Below are 25846 nucleotides of genomic sequence, written 5' to 3'. Positions count from 1 at the left end.
TTCAGAAGGAATCTACTGTGCGTGCACAGGCTATAGGATTTTTTTCGTCTGTTATTACTTGGCCAAATCAAACCCATTTTCCACCTGGATACCGAAATGTAGATCTCCTCCCTCAAGACCATCTCCCTTCCAAATAGAGGTTTCCAAAGTGCTGAGGCACTGAAGCGGTTTCTTAGATTGCTCAAGAATTTTTTAATAACAGGGAAAGGTGTTAGTGTTTCTGTTCACGAGAGAAGGACTTTTTTTTTAAGTCTTTTTTTCTAGTGAACAAACCTGGTTGCACAAAAAAGAACTAATAATTATTCTTGGCTGGAAACGAGATATGGAGCCTACTTCAAAAACCTGTAAAGACTTAGCAAGATGTGTCAAAGGTAGAAGATCCTTCTTAACTGAAAATATATTAAAGCACTTTATTTCTAGATGCCTTCGTACAGTCTGTCTGTAGACATCTACGTGCAGCGGGCTGTGTGATTTAACCATGCACCATCTGGTTAAGAGGGAGTTTAAAACCCGCTGAGGCAATGCAGAGCCCTCGCTAGCAGGGATTTGGGACTACTGTGCACGGAAGAGCTGAGCTGCAGCAAATGCGCCGCAGTTACTTTTTACGGTGCCGGACCAACGCAGCTGGCCAAGTGTAATAGGGGGAGTCTGGCACAAGGTGAGCAGAGGCTGCTGCCGTCGCCGCATATCGTGTGCCTGTAAGTACCCCATCTGCGGTCAGGCGGAGCACTGGGCACGATTTCTGCTTTGCATGGAGAAAGTGTTTGTGACTGGCACCTGGGTTTATTTTAGGGCAGCTCATTGCCCGTTTAGATGGGTACTGGGAATGAGTGGAGGGAAGGACAGGGTCACCTAACTGCCTGTAGGGGCGGATGCGTGCTTGCAAAGGGAATTGCTACTTCACTGAGCTAGAGTATTGCTACTTCGCTGCACTAGAGATGACTTCTGAAAGCTTTCGGCTGTGCGAGTAGGAATCAGTAACTGTAAAGCCATTGAGACATCCTCCAGCCCCAGCTCGCTGGCGAATTGCTCCCCAGCACACACTGGAATCAAAATGAACTGTTGTAAAGGGCAAGCTCAGCTCTCTGATCACGCAGCAGATCTCAGTTTTGATGTTCCTACTTCCCTACACATGAAACTCCCCTGGGTGTGACTGGAACAATAGGATTATTTTCCAAATTATTTTTTATTGTAGTAACGCCCAGGACAGCCTTGTGCCAGACATGGCAGCCATGGAAGAAAAAATTTTCAATTTAAATAGCAAATTAACACACAGGCTTTGGGTTTTGTTTTTCAGACTGATTAACGCTGTGAATGCCCAGCCAGAGCGTGTTTGTGAGGCTTTGCTTCTCCAAAGTGGGGCCTCGCCTGGCTCAGCTCAGGGGGCTCTGAGCTGGGCAAGCAAAAGCCCCCCTGGCTTCACCTCCCCCATCCATTAGAATGACCTGGCTTATCCACAGAGCAGTTACTGGAGAAAAGGGTTTAGTTCTTGGAGTGCAGGCACGTTAGTTGGGTACAGCTGCCCCCCAAAAACTTTCCTGAGGCACCAGCAGTAGCCCTGTCTCAGGTCTAATGCAAATGCTGGCTGATGGGCACCTGAACTTCAGTAGCTTGCCTAGACTGGAGTGACTGAGCTGGCAAATCAAAGGGGAAGCAGGGTTGTTGGTCTTCAAGCAGTATGAGTAGATGGAGTTGTCTAGACTGTCTTACTGCTAACTCCCTCCTCCACCACAGGAAACATTAGGGAGTTGTAGCGTTTTCTTATAATTTGCATTGAAGGAAAGGCTGTGGCTGGTGCTGTTTCTTTGGCCCTTCCAATGAGGATGTTGTGTCTGGCTCCTTGTATGGCAGCCACCTGAAACAGAAGCGGTGAGGAATAAAGCTGAGCCTGCATGCTCAGTGCGACTTCATGCTAGTCTGGGAGAGGCTCCCTTGGTTCATTAAACCTAGTTCCCCACAGTGATGGGCAGACACACAACAAACTGCTCTTCTAGGAAGGTCTGCCCTTGTGTACGAGGGCCCACAGAACGCTTTGTTTGTTGCTGAACAAATTGGAGACCTAGATTGAGTGAAGTGGTTGTAACAGCACAGGCAAAGAGGAGGAGGGATGGCAGGTGGAGGAAGTGCTGCTAGAAATGCTTTGGGCTCTGTTTACCTGACACAATTGTCCGTATAGACGCTTCCAGTTGCATCCTAACACCCGTGAGTCTGAAGCTCATGCTCTGCTCTGCCTTTCAGTGCTTTTTTGGGCCAGTCGTGCTGGGAGTTCACAGGACGGTCCTCTGAGTATAGAAACAGCTCAGGGAAACAAATCTGTATCCCCTTAAAGAGAAAAAGCATGCTTTCTTTGTGGGGTCTCCTTCAGCATGGTTTTCTCTTTAGCTCTCAAAAGAGTATATTTTTCCTCGATGATAGCTGTATCTCTACTGTTCAGCCCCAAGAAGAACCTGGAACGTGCACGTTAAATGTGCAGATGAACATCATGCAGTTGATACGGAGCAACAACTTGTTTGTACCACCTTATTTTTTTCTCCTCTGATACACTCGGTGCTCTCCTTTTGACATTGCCTTTTGTTCTCGCTGTAATTTGCGGTTTTTGGTGCCAGTATAATGCTAATGAAAAACACTGCTTCGTCTAGGCAGAGTCCCTGTGTTCCTGTCATGCATGTGGCTTTCATTGCTGCTGGTAAGTGCTGTGAGTTTGGCAACAGAAGGCTGAATTTGAGGGACAAAGATGTGCTGTTGCCTGCTTGGAGCTATATAAGCAAAAAAAATAGATTCAGGAGCAGACCCTCCTCAATCCACATGGACTAGCTGCTGAGGCATGCAGATGTGTGTGTGCCCTCCACGGGGAAGTACTTGGTTTGGAGGAGACACTGAAAACCAGCTAGTTCAGCCCGCAAATGCAAGAGACCGATCTAGCCTTTTTGGTGGATGCACATTGTGCAAAGTATTGTTTTGTTGTGATGTAACGTAGCAAGGGGTTGGAGCTTTATGGGTGGTGGAGGAGGCTCTGTAGCCACAACAGGAGCATTCATAAAGCATGGGACATTGTTACAGGGTTGCTGACTCCTTATGCTGGTTTTCTTCATGTTTTTCTCTCTCCAAAGATTTTAAGGGCAAGCTGGCATACGTCTGTCCTGCATTGTCACTCGCACTCCTTCCATCTCCTGCTGCTTCAAAGTTGATGTTTAATTCTGAATGAATTTCTTGGTGCAATTTAGAGGTACTGACTTGGATAAAAAACTGGTTTTACACTGTAATGAAGATCAGGGCTGCTGTCTTCAGCATTAGCAGTTCTGGATCAGATTTTCAGAGGAGGGCACACAGACAAATGGCAAATGTGCTCTTTATGAACACAGGTATATTTCACACAAGTATTTGGTATTTTACTTGCCAGCTTTGTACCTGTAATCAATGTCTTATGGATTTTTTTTCCCTTAGCCCTGGATGGAGAGTTGAAGTTAAGCTTTCTAGGAATGACTGGACCAGTACTGGGTGTGTTGGAAGGCAGGAGACCTGTCTACAGCTGTGTTATCCAGCTGCGCAAAAATGTTTAGGCTCAGGTTCTTCTTTTCAAAAGCTCTGTTTGAAGGAGCTTTTATGTTGCTAAAGTGACATACTAGGTTGTAATTGTGTATGATTTCCACGCTGCATGGATATCAAATGCCAAATTCCATCGAGTCAGTCTAATTTAACAAAGACAGATTCCACAGATATTTCTGTATGTTTCCTCTTCCCTCCCTCTGTGAGCACTGGAAACTACTGTCTTCTCGTCGATTGTGATAAGCCTGGGGGAGGGAGCAGCAAAACAGCCGAGAGCATAAAGAATGCCTGTAAAAGCAAAGCGCTTCAAAGGAGTGAACCCCCCTTTTATTTCTGAGTGCGCAGTCATGGGCTAACCTCTTTCATTTTCATGATGAGGATAATTATGTTTCGGGTCAACCATATTTGTTTGATTCAGGCAGAACGTGCCACTAGCAATTGGAGAGGAGCTGGGTGGTGGATATAATGCACAGGGACTTCATGCTAGAGAAATCCTCCTTGAGCCCTTTCCTTGTATGTGCCCGTAGACATGCATAGGCACAGAAGTGTGGGTATTGATCAGAGTCTATGAGACCCAGCTTTATTTCTCGTACTGCCTGCTCAACCCTTTCCAAGTCCCCATCTGTGTCTATTATAATCTGTATGAGTGCTGGTGGAGAGGGCGGATGCACTGCACGAATGAATGCAGCATGTGTAACAAGAGTGCTATCGCCTTCTGAGCCGCGCTTTGTTACAGCAGCTGGACGGTGCCTGCTGAACGAGGTGGGACTGGAAGAGGAGAGGGATGGCCTCATGGCTGAGGAAGCTGCGTGTTGCTTGGCGGAGCTGGGTTCTCTCACTGTTTCAAAACAGAGTTGCACCCACGGCTCTGTGCTATTTGGCTATTCAGTTTCTAGGCTTTCAGTAATTCCGGCAGGGAGAGGTTTTTCCCTCAGCCCCTGTAACTTCAATGGCTGCAGAAGGATAAGGCAAAACTTGGTGCGCTTTCCTATGAATTGAAGCGAGTTCAGCCCTCGAGGTAATGCTGTTTGGAAGGTCAACCATGCACACAACAAAGGAAGGAAAGCACAGTTAAATGCGCTTGGCTGCAGGACTTGCTGAAGATTAAAGCTGTTGTGCAGACTGAATTGCGTTTTCCTCCTAAGGTAAAGATTCCTCTAGGACTGAGCTCCCTCCAGCAGTCTCTGATAATCCACTTTGTGTGGGAGAACTTAAGACTGTTATTGGCAACTGAGTATTTGAAGTGCTCTAAGCACAGAACATATTGGCCCCTGGGGAAGGGTTATGCTATTGGGAGGTACCTAGATAAATTGTCCAATCTGACTCTGCTAGGCAGAACTGATTTTTATAGTCTCTTTTTCAGACTTACTTGGGGGCAGAAAGATTGGAGCTCCTTCCAGTCTTTGTCTGACCGATGCAGCGGAGTGGGAGACCTGGAACTTCTCTTATTCCTGTTCGAGTCTCTGGCTCTATGCTACTTCAAATGGCTGCTGCTGTCTGGCTCCAGAAACGCTAGCAATCCTCCAGTTTTATTCGTTTCCCAAAATGAATGGGCTGTTATAAAAATCTTCTCCTTTTTTCACAGGAGTCAGGGTAACCTCTATTAATGCCTGAAGCACTCAGTGGGAGTAAGGCATGCGTAAAACATCAATATTGACAACGAGATTACTGTGGCTTGTCATGTCTTCTGATTTGCAGACCCCTGGAAACTTTGTAATGGAAGAGCAGACTCTGCTTGGAACTAAACCTTGCCATTATATGCTTGTGTGCAGCCCATGCCACGCCTGCCAGGTAGTCTTTTGTGGATTTCTTAGCAGTGGTCCATCAGTCTGCAGACCTGAATCAGTTCCTTGACTCTTAACATCCTCATTTCATGGAGACTGGTGCCCACAGCTGAATTCTGCAGCTGGCTTTTCTCTGGATGGCAAGACGAATGACAGCCTTGGATCCCCGAAGCTAGTTATCCAGGGAGAGCTCAGATATGGCTGAGAACAGAAGATGGCTTAAACCCAGCTTGATTTTTATCTGAGCTTTCCAGAGGTTTGCGATGGGATTGTCTCCTTTTTAGCTACATCACAGCAGCAAGGAGTGATCTGGTCACAGGACACTGGGCTAGCTGCTCAACGTGATCCTGATGGGAACCAAAGCGTGTTGAGGGAGGCGTGTATTTGTGAGTAAGAAAGGAATAATGTGGTTATGCAAAACTGGATGGTTCAGGAAGAGATGCCACAGAGAGAGCCTGGCAGCCTTTGAATCTTAGCTTTCTTGGCACGCACGGGGCAACCTAAGCTCCTGGCCTCGGCGGAGTATATAACTAACAAACCCCTCCTAACGATGGGCTCCAGCACACAACATACGGATTGTCCTTCTGGCAAGGGAGGATGCTGTACTATTTACACAGAGAAAAGGGCACGGTTTGCTTTCATCGAGTCAGAACGGCAACTTTTTCCCAGTGAAAGCCAGTGACCTTCTGATTTTATTGAAATTCCTCTCCATGATTGCAAGGAAACTGATAGCTCCAGTGAAAAATGTTATGAGGAAACTTGGGGAAATCTATCTAGCTATCAAAACACTCCTACTGTTTTCTGTGCCCTAAACGTTGATCTCTGCTAAGTATAACACACAGTGTGCTATCCTTATGGAAACAAAAAGATAATTCAGTGCAGTTGTTTACACAGCACAGAGCTGTAGGGCAAATCACAAGCATCAGAAATGCCAAACTTGTTGAGAGGCATCTATAGTATTTATTGGAAACAGGGAGGGCCGATTCATGCCCAAACACATGCAGCAGGTGCTGATGAAATAATTGTGCATAGGAAGATATTTATTTTCCCAGAAATACTTCGCTTTCTTCTTGGCTGGTTAAGGCTTGGTGATCTGAGGTTTTGTGTGGCACTCTGCGGAATGTGTTTTTATCGGAAGTACTAAAAAAAGCATTAAATCTCCATCTTCGTTAGCTCTACAACAGTGTAAGGGGCTTTGTTTGGAGTCTGAGCACTCTGCGCTGAAAGCACAGCACATCGTGCTGCTCGGAGCGCGCTGTGCCACGGGGCCGTGGTTTTTGGGAGCTGTAACCCTGTCCTTCCCTCCAGTGACTGCATCAGCCAGCAGGTCCCGTGTGTGGCATCGCTGCCTGCTGTAGGTCTGTCCCTAACGGGGCACAGCAACAAGTCAGCTGTGTGCGGAGCCAAACTGTCAAGTGATTAAGCAAGAATGTAGCTGCTTTGATTTTCGAGCTGCATGCTCTTGATTAAACAGGCTACTTGCTGAGTCCCGATCAGTTCAGCCTGGTGGTTCCTGACATCGTTCAGCTTGTGCTCGCCTGTCCAGTGAAACAAAGCCTCCGAACAACGCGCTGGCTTTTCTTTCGCAAGCCCCTTGGAAGGCCTTCTGGGGACCCACAGGAGTCCGAGGAGATTGGATCAAAGCCAGCGGCTTGGGCTGGGGAAGAAACAGACGTTGCTTTTGGGGATGGGGCTGTCAGCTTGCTGTAGTGCAAATCTTTAAGCATTTACAGTGGGCGAGAGGGTGGGGGCATCCCTTCTGCATCCTTCGGGTGGTGGCCTTAGCAAACAGCGCTGTGCAAATCCAGATGGCCAGATGGGGGAGGAGGAGGCTTGCTGTCTGGTGGCTTCCGGTCCGTAAAATGAGTGCTCTAAGCTAATTCAGTCATGCTAGTCTGGAGTTAAGCTTTGATATGTGAGTATATGGCTCTTCAGGAGCTTCTGTATTTTAGCTTATTTGTTACCTTATGCTGTTCCACCTCCTGCAGTCCCTTTTCTCTTGTGCTGTAGGATTAGAGTCTCTGGGGGAAGAACTGGGCATCCAAATGAGGCTTCTGCTGAGAGGGGGCAGAGGGTTCAGAAAGCTGCTGGGTTGCAGAACACAGCCTCCTCCTTGGCGTCTGCCCACAGAAGCAAAACGCAACTCAAGCCCCCGGTGCGAGTCCAGTGGCCCTGGGGGAGCCTTCCAGCCTGCTTCGTGGGTGCCCTGGGAGGTTGGCCTTTCTTCCTGGGAGGCTGGCCTTTCCTGCCTCTTTGGTGTCCGCGTACCTGAAGCCATGTGTCACTGGTTCTGCTGAGCCAGCAGAGAGTGGGCAACTCCCTTCCAGCACCTCCTTAGTATCTAGTTAAGCTCAGAATAGAAATTTCCAGAGTAGCCTCAATTAACACAAGCCACTGAATACATTTCTGTAGTTACCCTGAAACAGCTACAGTAACATCCTGAACCTCTACAGCAAATATGGTTGGATATTTGCTGGCATCAGTGCTTGTGTTCCCTCCGGAGCAGCATGTTGTCAGCTGTGATCAAGACATGAGATATTGGTCTAGTCCTGGACTGAAACTTTCTAAATTGGTAGCTCACAGGCCACGATCTGCAGATCTTCAATTGTCTGTGAAAGTCTTCCAAGGATTAAATAGGCTGTGAAAGGAGGGTGTCCATTTGGAAATGGCTGGGAAAAGCAGAGCAACTGTGAGACTCTCCTCTCCAAGCAGAGCAGTGGAAGACCAATTCCATGAGGCACTGCAGGGCATTGTGCTAAATAGGTTGGTGATGAGCTTGCGTGAGATCCAGCAGCCCCAGCCCTAAATGAGCTGCTGTTTGGATCATTTAGTTTGCTTGGTTGGAATATTCTCTTTGAATAAGCAGTAATATATTCTCTGCCATCCTGGATGCATGCCAGTAAAAGTCCTAAACCTTTCTTGCTAGCATCTGTATATAATATAAAGGGTCATTTATAATCTCTGTAAGCCATGATGGGGCCTTTCGTCACTTGGTCTGAAGCCTGCTTGCGTTCTGGAGGCTGCTCTTGCGGACTTCTGGCTTGCAAAGAGAAATCTCAGGGTAGGTCTGTCTGTCTGTCTTTCTCTCGTAGTCACTGTGCTATTATATCTACACCGAGTCCTGAGTTATATATTCCAAATGGATACCATGATTTACTCTGCTCCTGTTCTGTTTCCCCTGCTACTATGCCAGCGTAGAAACCAAACACCCGTGAGGTGTATTTGTAGGAAAGTGATGCTAGTTACAGGAAGTGAAGGGTAAAGAAATGAAAGAAATCTGCGTTCATGTCAGACCGCGAGTGTCTGTGGGGTTTGGCCATTTCGTTTGGTGGTTCTGCTCAAGGGAAGAGTCCGTGAGTTGCATTTCTCTGTCGCTGTTACTGCGCTCTGGTGAGGACCGTGGAAGGCTGTTCCCGGGACCCGAGGGAAGGATGTGTTTTTGTTGGGGGCTGTCAGTCCTGGCCAGCCCAGGTGATGGCTGCAGTGCAGGAACAGAGAGCCTCGGGGAAGGTTCTCACTGCCTGTAATTCCCCCATTCCTTCCTTTTCTAACAGGCCCCTGATAGTTCAGCTGAGGAAACGAACCTGGAGATACGGTGTTTTCCCCCACCAGTGCGCAGCCCTCTGTTATGCTCTGAAGGGTGGAGCAGCCTTTACGCCTCCCTCTGCTGCCCGTGGCTCTGCCACGAGGCTGTAACGAGGTCTGTCGGGTGAGTCTCAGCTCAAGGCAAGGCTTCCCCGAAGCAGCAGCGGCAGCACGATCGCCAGATTTGTGTGACCTGTGAGGGATATTTGTTCCTGAGCAGTTTATTCCAGGGACCAGGTAGAACAAAGGCGCAAGAGACCCCAGCAGTTTTGGGCTGTTTCAAAAAGGAAATCTGCATGCATGTCGGCAGCACCCGCTTAATGAAAAGCCTGGCAGAAACAGCTTTGTTTTTTCCCAAATGGAACTCGGTGATGGGAGAAGGCCAGAGGGGCACATGTATACAAGCTACAAAACAGCTAAAGCATAGTGTGTATAAATAAATACTTGATTTATTTGGATTTCATTGGCAAGGCAGAAAAATGCTTTTAATGTGCAGAAAGGCCCTGGAGTCCTCGATAGCTGAGCTCTGTTTCAGGAAGCGGTAACTGTGTTCTGAATTTGTTAGTATCCGTGTCCCTCCTTGCTCTGTTATGCGTTGTCAGTGCGCAAAATGCCGCTTCCTTCTTCCCCTGTGGTTGGACCAGTTCCTTTCCTCGTTGCATCTTAATGAGAAGTTTTGGTTTTTGTAATTTCAGGATATATGCTCCTGTTGTTATCCTGTCTGGTTCTGGGTGTGTGCGATTTGTTTTGCCTGACATGAAATGCTTTTGTCCCGAGGCTTGTGCAGAAGGCTTGTGCTGTCCCTCTGACAGCTGTAAGCGCTGTGCTAAAAGCATGTACTTGAGTTAATTGTAGAGAGCTGTGGTTTCCTCAGCCCCTCTTGTACTCGCCCCTTCTGGCTGCTGTTCTCCTCCATACTCACGCGGCTGTTCCCAGGGCGTGGGGAGTTCTCAGCCAGCAGTGCCCCTCTGAACAAATCCTGTGGGTAGGGCTCGGAGAGATGAAATGAGGGCCAATTGCACCACATGGTCGAAAGGAAAACCAACAGCAACAATAACTTATTTTGAGTTACTGCATTTCCAATCTCATCTTCCTGTCTTCGTGTGTCTCCTGGTTTTGCCCCCTAAACCTTGTGCCGAGCCTGTTCAAGTATCTGCTGTCGTCCTGCGAGCCGAGGCTTCGTTCATCTGATTTTTGGACTAATCATGAAGTAACGCTGCCCGCTGGCTCCTTGCTGTAGATGTTAGCAGAGACACCTCTGCTAGTCCAGGGTTCGTACCCTCAGTGCAGCAGCTGTTGTGTTCCATCTGTACCGGGAGCAACCTGGTGGCCAAAGCACTTCTCACTCCTTAAACGTTCGATATGATGTCTGGGGTGGGGAGAAGGTATTGCTCTAGTTGCCTTGTCATATCGCAGTGAAATCTTTGGTCCCCTACTGCACGTGGCAATGCATCCTTAATGCAACTTTCTGCTTAGGGTTTTAGGGACTGCTCCTAAACCTACCACAGACCCTCAACAAAGCTGAGAGAAGGGGCTCTCCACGGCCTCACTGCACAAGCCTGAGAAGCTCCTGAGAAGCAGAGGGCTGCAAGTGGATTTTCAGTGAGGAGGAGCAGTACCAGCAGGAAAAGCAGCGTGGCTGTGCCCTGGTGCTGCTGCTGGGCCTGATGGTGTTGGGTGGAAGCCCCCCTCGGTCCGTGTGCCCCCGCTCGCCCGTCTGCCTGCAGCCGAGGTGTGGGTGAGCAGCCGGCTGGCCCCGGCCGGCCCATTGTGGCACGCCGTGCTCGGCTGCTGGCAGGCCTGCCTCCTATTCATGGGGACGGAGCGGGGAGCCTCCTGCGGAGAGGGGGGGGATCCAAAAAGGAGGGGGGGAAATGCAACAAATAGGGCAAATAGTAGAAAAATTGGACCACCGCTGGGGAGGTGGGATGGGGAAGAAGGGAACGTGCCTATTGCCACTGTGCGACCAGTGGGAAGGTGGCTCTCAAAGCTGCTACCTCTGCAGTTACAGAGGCAAAAATATGATCCAGAATTTGGCAAGCATGAATGATGTTTACGAGGGGAAAATACAAGTGCCCCGATCCTCCCCTGCACTCCCCAAGCACAACATTTGAACCTCAAAACATCTTTTTAAGGGAAGGTGGAAGGATTCAATAGGTGCCGATTCCCAGGGCTGGCACTGCAGTTGCTGCCTTCTCCTATGCTTTGTGGTGGAGTTCTTGCACTTATTTTCTTCCCTTATGAGACAAGACAATACTCCAGTCCCTCCCTCCCCTGTACTTTGTCTTGCCTGTTTTCAGACTGTAACCTCTCCAGTGCAGCCCATTTGTTCAAGCCCTGCTGACAGTGAACCCCACCACACCAAGCAGCAGAATTTTCCAGCTCAGATGTTGCTCGGAGTGCTAGGAGGCTGGGGAGCGATACCATAATGAGCGGGATGAAATTAAGACCAATACAATGGGAGCTGACTATCAGGAGATTTGGAAGACTTTTTTCCTTTTTCCCCCTCTAAAATCCTATTGTTTATGATAAATTACAGAACTAAATTATGTACTGTAAAACCCTGGCCTCTGAGGACCAAGCAAGAAGCATTACTGGATCTCTTGTGGTTCAGGTTGGCAGAAGCAGGGAATCTTTCTGCAGCTATGGGGAGGAGGAGGTGGGGTGGGAAATGAAGACTGCAAGTTGGGCTTGCTATGGCTGGCAGAAGCAGTAACCCCACTCCCAAGTTACTTTGTTTTTACTGCAGTCATAGAATCGTAGAATATCCCGAGCTGGAAGGGACCCACAAGGATCTTTGAGTCCGTTTCCTGGCTCTGCACAGGACTACCTAAAAATTAAACCATATGTCTGAGAGCGTTGTCCAACTGCTTCTTGAGTTCTGACGGGCACGGTGCTGTGACCGCTTACCTGAAGAGCCTGTCCCAGTGCCCGACCACCTCTGGGTGCAGAACCTTTCCCTAACACCCAGCCTGACCCTCCCCTGTCCCAGCTCCATGCCGTTCCCTCAGGTCCTGTCGCTGTCCCCAGAGAGCAGAGCTCAGCGCCTGCCCCTCCGCTCCCCTCGTGAGGGAGCTGCAGGCCACCATGAGGCCTCCCATCAGCCTGCTCTGCTCTGGGCTGAACAAACCAAGGGACCTCAGCCACTTCTCCTATATCTGCCTCTATATGTTTCACCATCTTTGCACTCCTTCAGACACTCTAAGCTTTACGTCCTTCTCTTGTGGCACCCAAAACTGCACACGGTGCTCGAGGTGAAGCTGCACCAGCGCAGAGTGGGACAATCCCTTTCCTCGACCAGCTAGCAATGCCGTGCTGGATGCATCATCCCAGGACACTGTTGATCCTTTTGGCTGCCAGGGCACACTGACTTGTATTCAACATGTCAACCAAAACGCCCAGATGCCTTTGTGTGGGGCTGCTCTCCAGCCTCTTGTCCCCCAGTCTGTACGTATATCCAGGATTGCCCTGTCCCGGGTGCAGAATGTGCCTTTTGCTCCTATTACATTTCATGTGGTTGGTGATTGTCCAGCCCTCTAATTTGCGAAGATTTCTCTGCTAGGCCTGTCTGCCCTCAAGGAGTCAACAGATTCCCCTAATTTATTATCATCCAAAAACTTAGGATCTGACTTCTTCCAGTGGAACCCCACTAGTGACTGGCCACAAGTCTGATGTCATCCCATTTACTGTAACCCTTCGAGCCCAGCCCATCAGCTAATTGTTCACCCATCGTGCTACGAACTTGTCAAGCTGAGTGCTGGACACTTTGTCTAGAAGGATACCGTAAGAGATAGTATTGAAAGCTTTGCTCAAATAAAAAGGAAATCACATCTACTGGATTCTCTTAGCCTACTGATTGGGTAATCTTGTTGTAAAAGGAAATTAAGTTCGTTAAGCAGTCTCTCATATGTTGGTTTAGCTTGCTGTCTTACTGGAGCTAATATCATCCTTTCTTTCCACAGGCATTGGTGTCACTATACGGTCACACGGACAGTTTCCTGCCAAGTGCAGAATGGTTCAGAAACGGTGATCCAGCGAGTTTATCAGAGCTGCCGGTGGCCTGGACCTTGTGCCAACTTAGTGAGGTAAAAATCTTCATGTCTCACGTTGCCTGTACACACTTTCCTGCACTTCTCGTTAAATTGCCTAGCTTTTAAGTACTGCACAGTGAGCTCTATAAGGTCAGACCATCTTCTGCATCATCGATGGTAGAACTAAGGAATGCCCATTTTACACACTTGAGTGCAGTATTAGAGGCAAGCTACATGAAACAGTTTAACTTACGTTGTAATGCAAGCATGTGCATCCACATGCAGGAGGCTGCTGTTAGACACAAAGCAAAATAAAGTCTGTAAGAGAGCAGTGTGACTGAACAGGGTTAGTGGGGATGCTGGCCCGATAGCACTGGTTGGTATCAAGTCCTTGTACCTGGGCCTTTAAGCGGGATGTTGATTACATAAACCGGAAAGCTCTGCTCCAAGTCCTTGCAGACAGTGCTGGACAAAGGCAGCATCCTCTCAGAGCGGAATTCCCATCCAGCACCTCTTACTCCTTTGTCTCAATATTCTTTAGAGACATGCATGAAAGCATGATATCATCTCTCCCTAGATGAGAAACAAAGCTTAGAGACAGTGGCTTGTCAACTTCCATGCAGTCTGCTATTGGCCTACTTTGGTCTTTCAATCCTTTACAGTCTTAGGATCCATATTTAAAAAAAAACAGTGCAGTAGCTATCCTGAGCAGCTACCTTCCTGTGTACGGTGTCTGTGGTGTTGAGTCCTGCCTTCTCTGAAAGGTATCCTCAGAGCAGAATAATGTTACCCACCCATCTGGGAGCTGGCACAGAGAAGTCATTGTCCTCTAAATGTACGCCTTGCTTCCGTAAGAATTTCCCATATAGACAAGCCTATAATCTAGTCATTTTGTGGCTGTTGTTTCCAATTCAGTCACAGCATGAGGTCCTCTTAGTTGACAACCTAGCCAGCACATGGCTGAACTACCAACGTAAATACCCAGAGATCCATCTTCTTGGGCTATGTGCCTCCTGCATGCACTGATCTGCTCCTGAGACTCTCTTCATCTGGAATTCACATTTTCCATGTGGCAGTTACCACAGTTGGTTATCTAGTTTCTACTTGGCCACTGGTCAGTCTGAGTTTTTTCGCTTGTAATATATCTGCTTTGGTGTCTCTTTGGTCTTGTTTTATGCAAGGCTGTGGTTGAAACACTTAATATTTTACACTGCCATGGCCAAACTTCTGTTGAAGCTTTTTAATTTCCCAGACGTTTTACACACATAATTGTCATTAGAAACTTGTGAGCTTTCACCTTGTCTCCCAAACTTGCCAAAAATCTTGCATATTTTTCCTTGTTAATATAACTGCAGTTTCATGAGTACTAAACAATTGATCATGTTACTGGTAAAAATCCTTTTTGCGGGCTCCTGCAGTTACTCTTATACATTGTTTCTTACGTTATTAACCCAGAGACTTTAGGAGTTGTCTGCCATTGTGACATTGTTATTCACAAAATGTTTTCGGTTTGAAATGTAGCTTGGTTCATTTGCTTGACGAGTCCATTTGTTTGGAAACAATGCAGAATGGCAGCAGACTTCTCAATTTTTCTTTCTATGTGAAAAATAACATAAAGAAGCTGAAGTTATTAATATTTACGTTCTTAGCTGATGAAACCTTAGCTGATGGGAGCTGCATTTCTGGAAGATGATCATCAAGAAGAAACCTTCTGGAAGAGATGGGAAGACGCTAATGCTCTGCTCCCTTTACAAGTGGGAGGACACAGAGCCAATGGCACCCTTCTAAGGGCATGAGTATGTAATTTGTCCTAATTGTGCATCATGTGACACAAAATAGAGAGAGACCCTGGACCTCTCATTCCTAAGAACCTCCAGAAAGCTGCTGGCAAATGCTGGAGCCCACCCAGTTATCAACAAAGGTAAAGCTGGAGCAGCACGTGCCAGCTTCTTATCGTTTACTGTGCTCTCCTATAAGAGAGAGCAAGCCCCAGGAACAAATGGCAATGAAGTCAAAGCCACAGGCATCCCGAGAGTTTAGTGCGTTGTCAAATAAATTATCCTAATCCTAGACATCTTTTATAGGTGGTTGCTTCTTTTTGGCAGTACATCTGACTTCTGATAGCAGAATGAAAAACAGCCACCGAAACTGATGGATGTTGTGGTGTGCAACTTGTGCATGCGTATTTTTGGTTGAAGTCTTACTTCCTGGGCCTGTGTTGTTGCCTGTCTGTGTCACACTGCCAGCACCTAGGGATGTGAGAATAACTGGCTTTCTCTAGTCTCAGTTCCAAGCTGAAATTAGTTGAACAGCTACGCTTCTCACAACCTTCAATAACATGAATGCTGTGTCTTTAAAAAACACCCTCCTCTCCTGTTTCAGGTGAAACCTATCACCTGTTTTCAGGTGAAAACTTGTAAGGATAGCAGTGAGAAATTCTCTGACATTGCCGGACAGTTGAGTCCCTCTTCTATTCAGCACCACACTTGTTACTGCAGTTCCCTTAACAGTGGAAAAGTTCTATGTGGTTTCCTTCTTTTTCCATGGAGAAATGGGCTTTGAAGAGACAGGCAAGCTTATACCGGCCTCCAAGCTGCAGGACTTCCTAGGAGAGGTCTCTGAAAGCTCACATTGAAGATGAACAGAATACTCACCAGAGCAGAAAATGAAACTCAGGTGCCCTATGTCAGTTTCTGCAGTAACTATTGGGCTTGAGAGTCATTCTATACTTAATTTTTCAAAACAAAAAACTCCCAAATCCCAGAAGCTACCTTCACATGTCTGAAGGCTTTGGGTGACACTGCTGCCCTTCTAAAAGTAGTCTTTTTTCATTTTTTTTTTCTTTCCTTTGATGAGCCTGTTGTGCAGGGCAAAAGCATCTGTGAGTACTGGCGCTGCAGTCAGGGCAAATACTGCCTCTTTTTGTGTTTCAAACCAACTCTTCCCCCAAAAAAGAATGGTAGAAGTGGCATAACAGTCATGGGCTGTCCACTTAGTCGCCATGTGCCTTTAGCCTCTAATGGCAAAAGTCACCTGTGCTCATGTTTCATCTAATTCCAGAATGCTTCAATTCCTGGTACCAAGGATATTCCCAGATACATTCAGCAGAGGAAAGCAGTAAATGGTGTCAAAGGTGATAGCGTCCTATCCCCACACTTCCCAAAACTCAGGAGGAAACCTGCGCATGTTTCACTGGTAGGGAACCAAAGAATGTGTTGTGTCACTAAACCTATTGCCTTCTGTAGCTCGCCAGTCCTCAAATTTGTTCCTGTAATATGAAGGAACTTCTCTATTGTATCTACAGTTCTCAGTGCTGGCATAAACTTGCCTGTATCTGCACTAGAAGACAGCTCCAGCAAGAGTACTTTACCCAACCAACGCTTTGTTCCCATCAAATAGCTTGTTTCCTCCTTTCCTACTCTGTATCAGCACCTCTGTGGCTTCAGCTTTCTGCAAGTCTGGTCTTTGGGGTGTGTCAGGCTTACTCAAAGTCTGTTTATGGCTAGAAGTGATCTCACTCTCTATAATCCCAGTGGTCGCTCAGGTACTGTATAAATAAGTTTCCCTTTTGCCTGAAGGACAGACTTAAAGACCTTCTGGCCCTTCTCCTTTTCTTCTATCAGCAAGATTTCTGGTGCCTGTGCTTGAAGTGGATGCACAGGCAGATTCATATGGTGTTATGCTTGATTGTAAGCACAGCAAAATGTCAGTAAGCTATTGGCATTATTTTGGCTTTATAGTATTTTTCCCAGCTGTGACTTGAAATAAACTGTTTTCATCTCCTTGTTTGCAGGGAGTCAACCGTATCTGGGAGAGCCTTCATTCTGCCAGCACCCTTTATCAGGCTGCTCACTAGCAAGAGGGACGCCAGCCAAAAAAAAGGCATCTCTCAACCGTGCGGTGACAGCTGAGAGGGGCTCTCTGGTAGAGAGACGCTGCTTACAAGCAGACATCAGCGTGGCCAGGAACGGATTAAGTCAATTTCCTGTCTCCCATTCATTCATGCTATGTTTCTTTTCCTCATTGCACAAACTGCCGCTGAGGGTCAGGCATTTGACAGGGGAGTATCTGTGAGATCCCCAGCCCAGCAGCTTTGGTTGCGCGATGTCCTCGCTGTCTGTTCACTTGCTCTTGGGAAGCTGGCAGCTGTGCTTCTTTTGCAGGAGTGTTGTCATCTTGGCTGGGATGGGATGAGCTGCTCTCTTCTTGCCCTCCACCCCAGACTCTTTATTTAGCTTGGGTGCTGAGTTGCTTTGGAGCGGCCTTGGCTGGAGGTTTTCCTTCAGCAGATCTGCTCTTGAACTCTCTCCATTTGTGTTGCGAAGGCTTCAGCTTCTGCGTGCCATAGGATATGCCTTTGCTTTGTCACACTACGAAGTGAACAGGCAGCTTTCCAGCAGTCTGGCTGAAGCTCCTAACGTACTTAGAAAAGTTGCATGCTATTTATCTGTCTGAAGGAAGGGATAAAGTCTCTTGCTTGGTGTTTCAATGGCAACCTAATCTCTGGGAGTCTGCCTTCATGGTTGCACCCAGCTGCCGGTAAACCCAGGCACCTGAATGGTAACCCTTCTTCTGAGCAGTCATTCTCTTGCAGCACCTGTAGGCTAACGCACAATTCTACCATACTTAGGACTCGACCCTCCCTGAGGCTCATGGAGAAGGATGGTTGCATAGACTAGGCACGGATTTAAGACCTATGTTTAGTTGCAGGAGGTTTTGTGTCTTCCTCTGCCTTTGGTCAAGTGATGCTACCTCTCCTGAAAGATGAGAATATATAACGAGTTAGTGTTTCCTTTGCCTTACTACGGCTTATGACTTTGAGAGCAGGACAACTTCTTGCCCTGATAGGGCAAAATGAACCCAATTTTGTTTAGAGCCTGTGTGTGTGACTATTGTGGACAGTAAAATAGTATCTCTGGAGTTAAGAGCATGTGAGAACAGCCTGACAGCTCATGCACTGCCTTTGGAAGGCAAACATTTTCCTCTTCAAACTGTTGTTGCTATGAAAATCCATATATCAAATCTAGAAGCCTGCTTCTTCAGATTGTGGCAGGATATTCCAACTCCTCTCTTACTTGATTCATCCTAGAAGAATGATTGTTCCCAGCAAGGCTGTGTGAAGTTTTTATCTTTCTTTTTTTTTGCTGTGCTTAGTGGTCATATAGCTCCATTTCACTCTAGTCTTTGAGCATCCACTCTCTGTAGCACTGTCTGGCTTCAGAGAATCTGGACACTTTTCTGGAAACCCATAGCTGGCTTGTACAGGGATGGTCTTACCTGGCTCCCATGCTTCAGCAAGAGCCATTGAAACCCCAAACATAAAGTTGCTCATCAGTCGTCTTTGAACATTGCTCAGAGATGGGGAGAAGTGGAAGGGGAGAGTGTTCTTGCAGTACAGAAAACCCCCATGAGCTGCAGTGCCTTGCTGACTGCCAGCCATTGCATCTTTTTCACCCCTTGGCATTCTATCTGGTTTGGCTTATCACAGATACATGCTTTTGATGGTGTTTTTAATGTAAGCAGGCTATACATCTTGCCTGGATCATTCTTGCTGTTCAGTATTTTTGGATGCAGTTTTTTGTTTTGTAAAAAAAAAAACACTTTTATTTAAACTGAGCACATTTTTGCTCCTTGGGGTATTTTATGAGCTAGTTTGCCGAATAGCAAAGAAGGAATTCTGCAGGATCATCCATTTCAGTCTGCTCTGCTTTTGAAGACTATTGCTACAGGGTCAATGCTTTGCCTAGCTTGGGATGGGAGGCATATAGGTGCAAATTTTCTGTGTTTTAGGCTGTTGATAAGTTGTGCAAACCAGATAAGAGCAAACTGAAAACAAATTCCCTTCCTCCCTTTTCGCAAAGGCAGGGCATGTGCAATGACCTCCAACAGTCCTGCAGCTGCAGGTTGTGGTTTTTGTCTGGTGTCCGAAGGAACGTATTGAAACTCCCCTGGTTATGTTCTTACCTGGGGATCCACAGGCTTTGTGCTGGGGAAGCTGGCAGAGCCAGGGCTGCAGGGAACAAAAAAATCAGAGGATAGTAGTCTCTGCCATGCTTGTAAGCACCAACATGACGATAAAGGCACTCCCTGCCCCTGTGTCTGCTGTGGCTCTGGTTTGGGGTGAAGGTATCCTGTCGGTAATCCATAGAGAAGCTACCTGGTGTAATCAGTGTGTGGTAGGCTTTAGGGGGTAGTTACTTTAGGGGATAGTTATGATGGTCTGCCTGGAGTGGGGATGGTGTTGGGAATCGGATGTGTTCTTATTAGCTTCTTGAGGAAATGGTTTTCTTGGATGTGTTTCTGGGATATACCCACAGGATACTCTTTTCTATGTCAACACTTGCCCAACCCTTTCCAACCTCCCATCTCTCCAGGGTAGCCAAGCATTTCAAGATATGAACGTGCAACCTGACAAACTGGAAGTGTTACTTCAGAACATGCTGATTTTCCACAAGGCATTTTAGGTTTTTTGGCATGTCTGTAAATCAGGCCATGTGCCCCAAATATTAGGAGAACTACCAAAAGTTTTTTGTTCTGATCTTTTAATGTAGAGTTAGCACTTGTTTTTTAACTCAGAAGGATTTTCCATGCTCAAAAGATGATAGCTATATAACCACGGAGAGGGTTGGATCTACTGGGTTGATACCTCATTACCATGGGAATAGTTGCAGGGGAGGGTGGACGCTTGGATTCCTGGCTTTCCCGATCCTTTCTGATCTAGTAACAGTGGTGGCTGCTGGCTGAGATTTCTGGGTTCCTCTTCCCATGCTGCCCTGGTCCCTGGGATTTGGCTGTGAGCCTCAGTAAGAGTGCTGGTAAGTGATGTGTTTCTTGCAGTGGAGCTGCAGGTCTTGGTAGCTCGCTTCTCTGTGCTTAGAGGTCTTCTGCTGAACAGGACTGCACGTGCTGAGTATGCCCTTCAGCTCCCTGGGAACAAAAGAAGTGCAGGTCGTAGCTCGTCCTAATCTCCTCTCTTACCTGGTTTTGCAGTATTTCTATGCCAGTGTTTGTGGCCTAGGTGGCATCCAAGGGAAAGGCTTTCCTCTTCCCCTACCAGCTCCTTTTCATATCCATTATGTTTTCCACACATTTTCGTTCTGAGGCTTATCTTTCACAGGTATCTTCTTTTCTTTTTGCATGGCTTTTCCACTCCTTTGAGTGCAAGAGCAATATGAATGTGACAGGAATACTTTGGTTATCAGAAGCACTGGTTGTGCTTTGTTAGAGGAGTTTTCTTTACTCCCCTCCTAAAACAGCAGCCAGAAATATGCATGGTGTGATGCGGTGAGATTATGTCATAGCAGACCTTGGTGCCATGTCACAAAACGATGCTCTGAAGAAGAGGGCAACTTCAAAGCAAATTGGAGGTAGCAAGCTGGGACTCCTTCACGTGCCTGACTTGCACAACGCTGAACAGAGCTGCAAACGGCAGGACTCTTCCAGGAAATTCAGGGTGGGTGGTAGGCCGTGATGGTTGAGCTCTAAGTTTGTCGTGCCCTGAGAAGTCCTCTCTCGTTTGAGGATTAAAACTACAGCTACTTCCCCATCACAGAACTGCTGCCAAGATTCCAGTCTGGCTCAAGCTACTCTCCACACTTCATAATGAAGTTTGAGAGAGCTTTAACATCTTGGTGTTGGCAGAAACATGGTTTTAAAATCACGGTGTGGTTGGAGACTGGCTGGCTCCAGACACTGGTAACAGGGCTGGAGACTTTCATCTCAAGGTCAAATCCAACTGTGGTGTTAGTGACAAAGTCATGAACTTCTGACTGATGGTTCGGGGCTTAAGTGTGGAAAGATGTCTCAAGTCCAACTCCAAGACTGGGAGTTGGGAGTCTTAGGTTCAGTTTCTAAAGTTTGCCAGAGCTATTCTGAGAGATGCTTAGAAAGAGATTTCAAGCCTCTGTGACTTAGGTCCTTCTGTTTTAAAAGCAAAACCCAAACAAAAGCAAAACACACCACCTACACCAACACGGTGCCAAGTCCTCAGGGTTGCTTGTGGCTGCAGACTCCTGAATGCCATTGAATGCGGAGATTGAGAAGTGCTAGGTGGAATGAGCTGGCTCTGTCCAGCCCTTATTAGACAAGTGCCTGGATCACAGTTGCTGGAATTAGCAGTAACTGGTGTGCTTTTTGGCAACTCGGAGGGTGAAGACATAACGTTGAGCATTGCTCTCCCATCCCTGGGCAATGCTGTTCCAAGCGCAGGCAGCTGCGTGCTCAGGAAGAAGCTCGTGCAGATCCTCTTACCCAGTGGCTATGGGAGAAGTTGGTTTCTGTGTTTGGCAGCTGGCATAAATAATCAGCCACAGCTTCCTGAGAAATAAGTTCCCCAAATCCTGTTACCCACGGGTGAGATGCTGCCTGTTTTCCAAGCCATACATGGGCAGCCTCTCCTGGTAAGTGCATGTTACTGCTCTTCAGATTAACAGCACTACTGTCACTGCTGTGCTGTCCCGGATGTACACGTGCCTGCTGTGCTTCACAGAGCGGTTTCGATTAGGTTCATGAGACATCTAGCCCTGTCTTGGCCTTTTGCACGGCTGGGCTGGGGCAGAGCTGTAGGCAGGGCAGGCTGTGACTGTGCTCTGTCTCCTGGAGGCTCTCGGTGCTGCTTGAGGATGCTCTTCCCTGTGGAGACCTGGAGGCTGTGGGCTTGCATCTGCCCAGCCTTGAGAGAGAAGCAGAAAGCTGCAGTCTGCAGCACTGTAATCCCAATGCTTCAGCCTCTCCCTGTGCCTGCCAAATTCCTTTGGCTGTTAAGTACGAGTAGGAATTTTGAGGGGAACTTGTAGAGTACAACTTCTGTGCTTTCTTTCAACTGCATGAATAGCAGCAGTGACTTGTCTGGCAGTATGCGGGAAAAACTCCGATTTGTCAGCTTTGAAGGGCCAGTGTTTTAAAACAAAAGCTGGATCTTATGCAACTGTCAGTCTTGCACGGATTTCAGAAGGCAAGGCTGGTGCCTCGCAGAGATCTGCTCGTGTCTGCAGACAGCCTTCTGGTTTCCAGTGGGGCATGGCGGTTCTTGTGCTGTAAATGGAACCCTGAGGGTGCTGTGTGCTGTCCACAGAGCAGAAGGTGTCCTGCACAACCTCGGCTGTGCTGAGGAAGAGTGTGACCCTATTTCAGATAAGGAAAACAGGCATGGGTTAGCTAACCGGGAAAAGGCTGCATGCAGATCGCTGGTGTAGTGTTGTGGCATGATGTGGCATGCAGGTGTGTTAGCAGGCCCCAGGTCTAAGTGGCAAGGGTGGGAAAAAGGAAGACATTTGACTGAGATTTATGCAATTTTTGTGGAAATAATGTCTTGGAAACTCTTGAGTACTTACCAAAGAAAGGCTAAACATCAGAAAATCCACGTGGAGGTGGAGCAAGGGAAACGAGTCATATCTCTGCTACTTGAAGCAACTTGTTAGCGATGAGAGCACCTTAAAGCATACTGGTGCTACTTAGAGGAGAGGTGTGGGGAAGAGCCAAGAGTATGAGGGCTTAAGGAGAAAAATAAAGGTTGGAGAATCAGATCCACACTGTGATAAACACTTTTTCTGTTATTTTGTTATTTTGTATATTCTGTTATTTTTTTTCTTCCCTGCAGCTGGGGTTGACTGGGTGCTCTGAGGATGTTTCTAGGAAGGAAGATGTGCTGTGACTTGGTAGAAAGGTGCATCCTACTGACTGCTTGTTTGTGTTAGTTACAGGACTCTTATCAGGCCCACGTACAAAATGTCCTACCGAACTGTGACCACGCTGGAGTGGAGGTGCTGTCCTGGCTTCACGGGGAGCAACTGTGAAGAGGGTAAGTCATCCAGCAGTGCGTCTGCTCTTACAGAGCCCAAAGGGGCACTTGTGGATGGACGATCTGGGTTGAGATGGGTTTATTCATTTGCTTCATGCCTCTCAAACACAGGAGCAAATTGCCTATTCTCTTCACTCCTCATCATATCTGAGAGCTTGCACACAAGGTCCAAAGGGTGATCTTGGAAAAGAGTCCATGCTAAAAGTTTGCGAAAAATCCTGAACAGGAGGAAGAGCAATAAAGAAATGGATACTCAGGGGTGCCCTCTTTATAGATGTGTTCGTATTTGGTGTCCCCATTGTATGGTCCTTCAGGAAATGTGCCTTCACCATGTCAGCGTTGTATCTTTTCCACATCTCACTGTCATCACCATCAGTTGCTGTAGTTGATGAAAGCTGGTCCTTGAATGGCTGCCTTGTAAGATTTATGCTCGTAAGGTCCAGACACAATATGTGTTTCCAGAGGATTGAATTAAATGAGGCACCTCCTTCTTCTCACCCTCCCCCTGTTTTACTGATGCAACATTCAGGTTGCACAGTGCATATAAAATAAAACACAGTTTTGAGTTTGGTGCCCATTCCTTCACATAGAAGAAAACACAGGGCTCTTTCTAGAGCTAGAAGGGAAAATCTTTTCCCTCTCATCATGATGCATAAAAAGAGCATGATTTTGTATTTTCCTTCCTGCTGTTCTCTGCTTTAACTGTTGCTTCTGGGGCTTAGAAACAAGGTCTGCTTCTCCACCAAAATTCATTTGTAGGCACAAAGCATCAGCTGAATCTCTGCTCATGGTTTATGGATGGGAGAGAAATAGGCTTGAGGTTTTCTGCTCGTTTGCATCAGGTCCATGCAGCCAGCCTCTGCTGGCTGGCGAGGGGTCACTGGGAGCTCTGAACATCTCTAAGACTGCAGTTTGTAGCTACAGCTTATTTTCATTGTGCTCATCACACAATTCAGGCAAATCTCCAAGTAGGAAGTTGTCTTGTTACAGTCGCAATGATGGTTACAGACAGCAGCTCCCTTCAGGCTGTTGAGGAAACAATAGCTTCCCAGCTCAAGAGAAGTTGAAGGTGTGGCAGAGCTGCCCTAAATTGAAGTGTGCAGGAGAGAGCTTTGCGTTTTAGCTGAAATTCAGCATTTCACACTATTGAAAGAAGTGAGCTTGGGAAAGAAGTGCCTGCATTCAGCTTGGCTTTTTACCTGTCATGGCAGGGGAGAGGGATGCTAAGGATGGGGGCGGAACTGTTATTTCACAGGTAGCTGGGGCTCAGCCTGCCCAAGGACCTGACGGGGGACCCGAGAAGCCCGAGTGTGCAGCCCAGTCCTGCCTGTGGGTTTGGACAGGTGTGAGCGATTACAGCGCAGTGGTGCTGCCGGTGTAAAGGAGAGAATCCAGCTCCCACCCGCTGTGCCAGATCTGTCTCAGCAGAGTTCAGTGGAAATAAAAAGCCAACATAAGCTTGTTTGAGAAAGTCAGCAGTGATCTTGCAGGAGCAGGTCTGTGGAACGAGGTGACAATTTTACACAGCCGCCTTTCAAGGTGGAACTGTGTGTTTGGGCTTGGATATGGGCTGCGGAGTGTGAGCAGAAAGCCAGTAGCAAGCTCGCACTTTCATGTAGGAGCTCTTTTTTAGTTTTTATTTTTTTACCTTTTTTCCTCCGTAAAACATCTGGAGCTACTGACAGTCCCGTATTCTAGAAAGAAAGGAAAAAGAGCCCTTTCTAGTAGAAAAGAGTTGTGCCACTTTACTTTCTAGCAGCAGTATTGATTCTAGCGGTGTGCACGGGACCTCAAGATGTCCAGAGGCAGCAGTTTTAAAATCAAAGTACTTACTTGATCCTTATATAAGTCCTTAATGGTAGTGTCACCTGGAATTGTAAGTAGAAGATCAAGAAAAGACTTCAGTTCCAGTTGGTACATTTGGCAACCTGTTGCAAAGTGTTTTGTACTCATTCCTTTCCGCGCTCTCTCCTACTGTGGATGGTGAGAGGGTAGGGTGCTTACACTGTGTGGGTCTTACTGCAAACAGCAGACAAAAGCCAGAGCTGGACAAACAATACAAGAACAGTGCAATTGTGAAGCTGCAGCAAATTATCAGGGCAAAGTCTCAAAATATTGCCGCTTTTTTGGTATCAATTAGATTTCATCTCTATATTTCATTTGTGCAGCTGGAGCTTTTGAAGTTGTTGTAAGGTAGATACGATTAAAGGCAGATTGGGCCTTTGTTATTTTGGTCTTGTTTTCTTGCTGCATAGCAAATGCTCTGATTTTCTGGCAGTCGTTGGTGTTCTCCACTGTCAGCAGAATGGCAACTTCAATGGCTTTGCACTTCTGCTTCAAGATGCCTCCTATTTCCAGAGACAGAAGGAAGATGTTTGCTTTTCCAATGCTCTCTGGAACAGAAAGGTTGCATCTTCGTGAACAGGGCAGCTTAAGCCAGGAGATAATGGACTGATCAAGCACAGAGTAGTTTGGGGAGTTGTATGTGTGTGGTCACAGCTATGGGGACCCTTCTTTAGGCTGATGGTGCCTTTTGCAGCTTGAGGCATCCTAGCCATTGGCTGCTGTTTTAATCCCCAGAGAGTGGGGCTGATGCTTCATCCTTTTTTGTCCTGTTCTGTAACAGTGTCTTTGGGGGACCCACTATAGCCTATCTGGAAGATGGATTATTTTTACTAGCTGTCTTTTTAGGAGGCCTTCATTGCCCTTTTTCTTTGTTTTATTTCATTTAGCATTTTATGGGGGAAGATAAGGTGGTGGGAGGACAAAGCAAGGAAACGGTCGAAGAACTTGCAAGCATTCAAACGCTGTAGTGCAGATATTTCCAAACGTGACAGTACAGTGTGGATGGCCAGCCCCAAGTGATGGCAGACTCCTGATGTGACTGGTTTGCTGTAACACACCCGCAATAAGAAATCTCTCCTTCCCTGGTAACAGACTGCACACCAATCCAGCAAGCTGTTAAATGCAATTCGAGTGCTACAAAATGTCCTGACCCTTAGCTAATAAGTTTAGCTTGAGAAAGTAACCACTTAACTGTCACCAGCTGGCAGGCACCTATGTTAATGCTGAAGGTTGCACGTTGTTTAGATTTACATTAT

At 47.1% G+C, this 25846-nt stretch overlaps 1 protein-coding gene across 12 annotated transcripts in view; it reads left to right on the top strand.

The window, feature by feature from the left end:
• Window positions 1-25846, top strand: part of COL26A1 (collagen type XXVI alpha 1 chain) — a 188476-nt gene that overhangs the window by 25330 nt on the left and 137300 nt on the right. For 10 of the 12 annotated variants that reach the window (XM_080563183.1, XM_080563193.1, XM_080563192.1 and 7 more), the window contains 2 exons: window positions 12878-13000; window positions 22642-22745. In XM_080563183.1, coding sequence (XP_080419309.1) covers window positions 12878-13000; window positions 22642-22745 — 227 coding nt within the window. The remainder of the gene's footprint in view (window positions 1-12877; window positions 13001-22641; window positions 22746-25846) is intronic. The other 2 variants (XM_080563185.1, XM_080563186.1) reach the window with 1 other exon arrangement.

This window comes from Anser brachyrhynchus, assembly GCF_964034855.1.
Source record: "Anser brachyrhynchus genome assembly, chromosome: 20".
Taxonomy (NCBI): Eukaryota; Metazoa; Chordata; class Aves; order Anseriformes; family Anatidae; genus Anser; species Anser brachyrhynchus.
This window is presented reverse-complemented; position numbering and strand designations above follow the sequence as displayed.